The sequence below is a fragment of the Nomascus leucogenys genome, unplaced genomic scaffold (assembly GCF_006542625.1).
Source record: "Nomascus leucogenys isolate Asia unplaced genomic scaffold, Asia_NLE_v1 000943F_67314_qpd_obj, whole genome shotgun sequence".
NCBI classification, from domain to species: Eukaryota; Metazoa; Chordata; class Mammalia; order Primates; family Hylobatidae; genus Nomascus; species Nomascus leucogenys.
Genome location: NW_022096626.1, coordinates 41,899 through 50,436, shown reverse-complemented (window position 1 = coordinate 50,436; position 8,538 = coordinate 41,899). Strand labels below are relative to the sequence as shown.

General features: G+C 55.7%; 1 protein-coding gene across 3 annotated transcripts in view; it reads left to right on the top strand.

The window, feature by feature from the left end:
* The first annotated feature begins 829 nt into the window (after positions 1-829).
* The window catches only part of LOC115834005 (transcription factor Dp-1-like), a 48,674-nt gene continuing 40,965 nt past the window's right edge, over positions 830-8,538 (top strand). The window contains exons 1-2 of one of the 3 annotated variants that reach the window (XM_030808794.1): positions 830-881; positions 1,903-1,978. In XM_030808794.1, the coding sequence (XP_030664654.1) occupies positions 1,967-1,978 (12 nt within the window). In that variant the 5' untranslated portion in view covers positions 830-881; positions 1,903-1,966. Of the gene's footprint in view, positions 882-988; positions 1,039-1,414; positions 1,571-1,902; positions 1,979-8,538 lie in introns of those variants that run through there. The other 2 variants (XM_030808792.1, XM_030808791.1) reach the window with 2 other exon arrangements.

Sequence of the window (8,538 nt, the reverse complement as noted above, 5' to 3'; positions counted from 1 at the left end):
GCCCTTATGTACACACACACTCGTGCACACAAGCGGCCCCTTCTCCTCCGTGCATACAGGCGCGCACACAGCTGGCTCTCCTCTGTGCGCACACACACTCAAGCACACACCCGGCCCCGCTCTTCCAAGTGCACACACACCTGCACACACTAGTCCCTGCTCCCCCCCACACACTCGTGCACACAGCCGGCACTCTCTGCTCCCTGCACACACTAGTCCCTGCTCCCCCACACACACTCGTGCACACAGCCGGCACTCTCTGCTCCCTGCACGCACTCACACATCCTGACATACTCGGCCCCTACCTGCTGCCCCATGCGCACACACACCAGCGCACACACCAGTCCCCGCTCCCTCACATGCACACACACTAGTGCACACACTAGTCCCTGCTCCCCACGTGCACACACACTCTTGCACACAGCCGGCCCCACTCCCCCACGTGCACACACCAGCCCCCGCTCCCCTACATGCACACACACTCGTGCAAAATAGCCGGCCTCGCTCCCCCATGTGCACACACACTCTTGCACACAGCCGGCCACCTCTCTCTCCGGACACACACCGTCACAGGCGCGCACAGACGCAGCCCCTTGGCCTCCGAGCGCACGCCGCGCGCGCGCACTGCCCGTCCTGGCGCAGGCCCCGGCTCCATCTCCGCACGCGCACGCGCACACACGGACACGCGCGCACAGCCCCTCCCCGCTCTCCCAGGGCGCGCAGCACTGGCGGGAGGAGCGGGAGACCGAGGAGCAGCAGAGGAGGAGGAGGAGGGCGCCGAAGGCGCGAAAAGGCGCGCAGGCGCGCTGCGCGGAGCGGGCCCGCCGCCGCCCACGTCACCGCGCCGCGCGCACGTCACGCCGGCCCGACGCTCGGCCAGGGTGAGCCCCGCGTCCCGGCGCCGCTCGGCCCAGGGCAGGGACCCCGCCACGGCCGGGACCGCCCGGCCCGGCCCCGCCCGCGCCTCCCCGCGCCGCCCCGCGCCCCGCACCGCGCCCTCTCCGCGTCCCCGCCCGCGCGGCCGGACCGGGCAGCCAGGTGCGGGCGGGCAGGGGATGCCGCGGGAGCCGCGGGCGGGGGCCGGGGGTGCGGGCGGGACCCCCGGCCACCCCATTCCGTGCCCCGACCGCGTGTAGGCGCCGCGCGGCCCCGACCCGCGGCCTCCTGCGCCCTGCGCGCTCCTGTGCCTCGGGGACCCCGCGCGCTCGGCGCTGGTGGGGGCTCCCCAGGTGACCGCGGGGCGGGGGTCCCGGGCCCGGCCCTCCCGGCCGACAGCAGCGCCCGCGCCCCGCGCTGGAGGTGGGGCCGGGGCCGGGGCTGGGGCCAGGGTCTGCCGGAGCGCGCAGGGCGGGGGAGGGGAGGCCGCCCCACGGCGGCCCGCGGGGACCCGGTTCCGGCGCGCGCGGAGGCGCCTCGTGCGGAGGCGGCCCGAGGCCTAGTGACAGGCGCGCGGCGCGGACCCCGGAAGCCCACCTGTCAGAGTTACCGGTCAGCCGGGCGGGCGCCGCCGGGGTCTGGGGTGGACGCCGCGAGCCTGCACGTTGCGCCGGGACCCCGGGGCTGCGCCCAGGTGGGTGGTGGGGCCCCCCTGCAGCGGCGGGAGGGAGGCGCTGCGCCCTGGCTGCCGGGGCTCGGCCCCACCCTCGGCCGCTGGGCGGGCCGTCGGGACCTGGGGGTCGTGGTGGTGACCCTGCGGGCCCGCGGGCCACTTTTCCGCAGGGGCATTTCCGTCTGGCGAGGCGACTAAAATCCTGAGTGTGGGAGTCGGTTTGGCCAGCTCCGCTCTCAGGATGGAGGGTGCCTTTGGGAAGGAAGGTCCACGTTTCCTTTGAGATGTGTTATTTTTTAAACTTTTTTCATTCTTACTTATTTTTTGTTTTTCCTTACTTTTGTTTTTACCAGAAAAATCATTTTTCTTCTCTGGGAAGGCGAACATTTGTAGCATTGATTTCCCGGATCTGGTAACATGGCAAAAGATGTAAGTATGTTTGCTTCATGCTGCACACGAATGTTTGCCTCGCACTAAATTCTTTGTAGTTCTCTCTGCCTTTATTTCAGAATGACAACACATAAGCTACAGTAGTGTTTACTTTCAGACTTTTAAAGCATCTGAAGCGGGATGAAGGTGAAAGATGGAAGGATCTGATCTCTGATGCTGCGCTCACCACCCGCAAATTGTGGCCTTGGATACCACACTGTGCAGTTGGGTGGTGATGGGTGGTGCCTTCTGACTTTTTCCTTATCTTTACCGACTGTGTTAATTGATAATTTTAAATAAACGCCTTAATTAAATTGAGGTGGAGGGTGTTGCAGCACCGCAGCGAATCCTGCATTTCTTGTGGGGGCTTCCACATGAGACGCTGGACGGGGGCCAGGCTCAGGGCTCAGGCTGTAGCCACCTGCTGGCACCTGTCTTCCTACAGAGGAAGTTAATTCCACTTGGGTGGACTAAGAGCTAAGCACTTGTTTTGGCCACTTTTTTTCTCAGAAGGATGAGATTTCGTGATTTGTGAAATCTGGTAAAAAATGCTACTTAGCCTGCTTTGTAGTTGTCATGAAACTATAGAATATTTTGAAAAATTTTTAAACTTGTGTGGGGAAAGAGGCTTTTAAGGCCAGAAATTTAGTCTATTTTATTGGTGTGCAGTTCTTTACGGTGCACCGTGCTTGGTAATGTCAGTCACTGAAACACCAGCTGGATTCTTTAGTGTTTCCCACCGCTCATCGCTCCGTAACTGAGTGAAAGGGGCTGTTGATGTGTTTACCTACTTACTGCAGAGTTGGAAACAGGCGGCATATGCTGCCTCTGCCTGAGGTACATCTGTAGCGAAAATGCATCCAGAGTGTGGAGCCCTCTCCGTTAGCACAGAGGTTTCAGTGGTCCCTGCGAGGCCTTTTGGGGTGTCTGCCCTCCCTGACCTGCGACCAGGCATGTCAGACGTCATCCCTGCCTTCAAGCACTGGGGTCTGCTTTAGAGAGGGCGTATGAGCACCCAGGTGGACCAGTGTGGGGTTTTTGAAGTCATATCTGGGTGTGCTGCAAGGCTACTTTTATCCTCTCCACCGTGCTTGTCCGTACCATGCCCTGACCTCGTGCGTGCATGCACTCAGAATGCCAGATGTGGGCATGTGCTCAGCGTGCAGCCATGTTCATTATGTCTCCTCACGGTGAGGAGCTGGGCCCAGGGCCTCGGTTAGAGCACGCTTCTGGTGTTGTGTGGTTTCCTGTGTGGTTTCCTCGATGGTTCTCAAACACGCTTTGATACATAATGGATGGTGTCTCCGGGGCCCTCTTTCATTCCCCCTTGATTTCATTGGCACTGTCTGTGAGCAGCATGCAGTGTGAGGCTGAGGGTAGGGGGCATACAGAAAGGTGGTCGGGCCCTGCAGGACCCTGAATGCTCCATCCAGTGTGGGCACCTGAGACGCAGCATTTGTCAGGGGCTGCATAGGCACAGGGCTGGGGGTTCACCTTGCACTCAGGATTGTGATCTGAGTTGGGGTTGGCGCTGGGAGGAGAGTAGGATCCTACAGCTGGTGAGGCCTTCCCTGCTCAACGCCTGGGAGTGGCCAGGAGTGCTGGGTCTGGCTGGCAAGTGAGGTTGTGAACAAGTCAAGGAATTTGATGTTTTCGCTAGCTCTTTTTTTTTTTTTTTTTTGAGACAGAGTCACGCTCTGTCTCCCAAGCTGGAGTGCAGTGGCGCGATCTTGGCTCACTGCAACCTCTGCCTCCTGGGTTTAAGCAATCCTCCCGCCTCAGCCTCCCAAGAAGCTGGGATTACAGGCGTGTGCCAGCATGCCTGGCAAATTTTTTTGTATTTTTAGTAGAGATGGGGTTTCACCATGTTGGCCAGGCTGGTCTTGAGCTACTGACCTCAATAATCCACCCGCCTTACAGGTGTGAGCCACCGCGCCCGGCCTAGCTAACTCTTTTAAGTAGAGGTGTGACATTTGAGTTTTGAAAAGATGATGCTGGCGGCTTTTGCGGAAGGGAAGATCGATAACCAGTTAGGTGTTTTTTTTTGTTTTGTTTTGTTTTTTTGAGATGGAGTTTTGCTCTTGTTGCCCAGGCTAGAGTGCAATGGCATGATCTCGGCTCACTGTGACTTTGGCCTTCTGGGTTCAAGCAATTCTCCTCAGCCTCCCGAATAGCTGGGGTTACAGGCGCGCCACCACACCCAGCTAATTTTTGTTAGTAGACATGGGGTTTCACCATGTTGGCCAGGCTTGTCTTGAACTCCTGACCTCAGGTGATCCACCTACCTCGGCCTCCCAAAGTACTGGGATTACAGGCATGAGCCACGGTGTCCAGCCCACCAGTTAGGTTTTCGAAAGCACTGGTACTGCAGTAAAACCACAGGTGTACGTCAAAAGCCCTTATGCTGGGGGAAAGCTGTGCCACTTGGGTTGAAGGAGGCAGGCCTCCAGCTTCTAGGAGCCCTGTAGAGGGCCATGAGGGGCCACAGGATGCAGGGAGCTGGAGCTAGGCCCTGGTAGTCAACATGGAGGAGGAGAAACAAGGCCACCCAGGACCTGAGGCTGGAAGGTTCTGGAGAGAACACAAGAGAAAAACAACTCCGGAGCTTCCAACCTCAAGTAGGGCACAGGGAGACAAGCAGGTGGGAAAAGGCCACAAATGGCTCCATGTGAGTGAGGGGCAGAAAGAAGAGGGTGAGGTCAGTCCTCTGGGGGTGTCATCTTTGAACAGCAGTTGACAGGTAGTGGGTGTGAAGGTCTGCATGGCAAGGACTACACACGAGGGAGGAGAGAGGTACTCTGGGAAGTTTGCGGAGTGGGTAGGAAATGACTGTGGAGCAGTGAGGACAGTGATCAGTGATGGTGCAGTAGGTGGAGAGTGAGTGGTAGTGGACTCGGAGAGTGAGTGTGGTGGTGTTGGAGTGGGTGGAAAGTGAATGGTGATGGTGTTGTAGGTGGAGAGTGAGTGGTGATGGTGTTGTGAGTGGGGAGTGAGTGGTGATGCTAGGTTGGGGGAGAGTGTGTGGTGGTGGAATGATGGAGAGTGAGTAGTGATGGTGTGAGTGGAGAGTAAGTGGTGATGGTAGATGGGATGGAGAGTGAGTGGTGATGGTGTTGTGGGTGGAGAGTGGTGATGGTGGAGTTGGTAGAGAGTGAGTGTGGTGATGGTAGTGTTGTGGGTGGAGAGTGAGTGGTGATGGTGGTAGACTGGAGGAGAGAGAGTGTGGTGATGGTGTTGTGGGTGGAGAGTGACTGGCGGTGCTGGAGTGGGTGATGCAGGGTCACAGGAGGAGGAAACAGCCTAGAAGGTGGCTGCCTTTGGTGTTCCTTGAGTGGGCCCAGCTGGAGAAATGATGAGAAGGATGAGGTTTCTGCTCTCTTGCTCAGGGACTTTTTATTTTATTTTACTTATTTGAATTAAAATGGTAAATTCAAATGGAATATTTCTCTTTATACTCCGTTAAGTGGGAGAATGTGGAGAACAGGAGTCAGCTGCCGTACAGCCACCTGGCTGGTGCCGGGAACTGAGCCCTGGTCTTGCCTGGCAGGAGCGCTGGCATAGCATGGGTCACTTACAGAAATTTATTATCAAGATTATGGGCTGCTCTTGGCAATTTGGGGAGCATTTCCTGGCTGTGGGGACTGTCTGTTTCCATGCCTGGCCCACCCTGTCTGTGATAGCCTTGGGCGCAGTCCTGTCTTAAGTTTGGAGACACCCTGGGAGGTCCGTACGGACTCTTTTGAGTTTCTGAACTGTCCTTGAAACATCTCAGGCCCTCCCCCTCAGGGCCTAGAGAGGCTGTCCTCTGGTTCCTGAGTGGGGTGGCTGTGACCCGCGGATCTGTGGGCTCCCATTGCAGGGACGGGTGGTGCTCGGACCCGTCCTCAGATTCAGTCTTGGAAGGTGCTTTGGCGCCTCCTGTAGAGTCGGACAGGCCCTTGTCACGAGTCAGTCCAGCTGCAGGGGCTCAAGTCGTTCTAGAGCTGGGCTGGCAGGGCCCTTGGGTGAGGGAGTGGGGCCTGGCACTGGCATCTCGGCCTGTGGCCAAGTTTCCTGCCTGCCCAGGCAGCGTGACCCTTGGTGGGATCAGGCAGAGCTGTGCCTCTCCTCTCCCCACCTCGGAAGATCCTATCGTCACACACGATTGTCCAGTGTCTTGAAGGTTTGTAACTGGGAAGGCGGGCAGATGAGGAATTCATCAAACATTACAGGGATGCTTTTGCTGTGAGACATGGGGACGTAGCCTGTGTGGGGCTGTTTCCGGGGTCCTGTTTGCCTCTCCAAGCTCCTCCTGCCGTTGGTAAAGATGCAGGGAATCTGAACTTGCCCTTGGGCTGTGCGGGGACTTGGTCCTGGTCAGCTCCCTGTGCAGAGAACGTGGCTGTGGATGTCACTGCCTGGCATTCAGGTGCCTTGGTTGTGAAAGCCGTTCTGTGGTGCCTGTTTGTGTCCTGTGAGTTTTTGGGGAAATCCTGAAAGTGAGAGCTGGGGACCAAAGAGAACTGTGTGCGCCTCACCATGGAGGCGCCTGAGTGATGCTGTCATGAGGCCCTGCTAATGCCAAGAGGGGACCAATGAGCTCCTCTAAGGGTCTGCCACCAGGTGTCCTTTTACAGACCTGGACGGTGAAGTTCAGGCCTGAAGAGGTGAACCTGATGCCGCAACAGACTGCTGTTTCCTTCAGTGCTTGAAGAAGTGAGTTCTGGGAACAGGATTCAGCGACTCAGGCCTTTTGTCCTCATAAAGAAACAACTTCACAGTTGAGGTTAAGAAGTTGTCAGTTTAGCCCCCTCAGGTTTATGTGTTGAAGAAATCTATGATGATGTGCTTGTTTTTACAACAGTCTTTTCATATTTCAGGATTTTTTTTTCTACATAGGATGAGGTTAGAGAAACTGAAGGAATATTAAAAATTAGAAAATTATAGGTTGGGCCAGGCGCAGTGGCTCACGCCTGTAATCCCAGCACTTTGGGAGGCCAAGGCAGTTGGATCACAAGGTCAGAAGATTGAGACCATCCTGGCTAACAGGGTGAAACCCCATCTCCACTAAAAATACAAAAAATTAGCCGGGCGTCTGTAGTCCCAGCTACTGGGGAGGCTGAGGCAGGAGAATGGTGTGAACTCAGGAGGCGGAGCTTGAAGCGAGCCGAGATTGCGCCACTGCACTCCAGCCTGGGCGACAGAGCGAGACTCCGTCTCAAAAAAAAAAAAAAAAAAAAAATTACAGGTTAATTAAAAGTTTTGTCCCTGTCAGGTGCGGTGGCTCATGCCTGTAATCCCGGAGGCCAAGGCGGGCGGATCACCTGAGGTCAGGAGTTCGAAACCAGTCTGGCCAACATGGCGAAACCCTGTCTCTACTAAACATACAAAAATTAGCCGGGCGTGGTGGCGGGCGCCTGTAATCTCAGCTACTCGTGAGGCTGAGGAGGAGAATTGCTTAAACCCGGGAGGCGGAGGTTGCAGTGAGCCGAGATCATGCCATTGCACTCTAGCCTGGGTGACAAGAGCAAGACTTCGTCTCAAAAAAAAAAGAAAAAAGTTTTGCCCCTAAAAATGCTTTAAAAGAGGTATTATAGGAACATCTGATCTAAAATTCAAAAAGTAAAAAAGGATTTCTTTTTTCCTACATAATCAGCTCTTTGTTAGCTCTTTACTTTTGGTATTTGGAAACAATGTCTGGAGTTCACTGTGTAAGAATTGGAAACCTTACCTTTGGTGCACAGCTTGATTTGCAGTAGAACTGTTAGGTGCTCTTTAGGGGATGTTAAAAACTTTTCCTTCTTGGTATTTACGTTAAAAAATATTTTGTTGTAGAACAATTAGAAAATCCAGATTTGCAGCTGATATTTAGCTTGACTTACAGTGTGGCTTTCTGCTGTTTGTCATAAGAGATTAGATTTGTCAAGTTTTGCTCAGAGAGGAGGCCTGGCAGCAGCAGGTGGCCTAGACTACCTGTGGGGATGGATCTGCGGGGGGAAGGGCGGGTGTCAGCGTTGGCTGAATTAGAGGACCCCTCATCCCCCCGGCATCTTCTTACTCACATGACTCTGGTTGTTCGGGTACTGGCCATGCACTGCCGTCTGTATCTTTGTGCGTAGCCCAGGCCTGGAAAAGCGTCTGCCCTTTGTACCTTTTTCCTGGCTGGCTGAGATTCCCGCAGCATCCCGACTCCGCCTCAGGGCTCCTGTGGGGACATGGACTATGGCTTTTAAGTTGTCGCGCAGTTCACGGGCGCTATTCACATGTGCTGCAGGTAATTTTGAGACTCAAGGATGAAGAGTTGTATCTGCCTCTTCCCGTTAGAGTCTTTTATGTGAATCCTGTTTGTTTGTTTGTTTGTTTGTTTGAGACAGTTTCGCTCTTGTTGCCCAGGCTGGAGTGCAATGGTGTGATCTTGGCTCACCGCAACCTCTGCCTCCTGGGTTCAAGCGATTCTCCGACCTCAGCCTCCCAAGTAGCTGGGATTACAGGCATGCGCCACCATACCCTGCTAATTTTTTGTATTTTTAGTAGAGACAGGGTTCCTTCATGTTGGTCAGGCTGGTCTCGAACTCCCGACC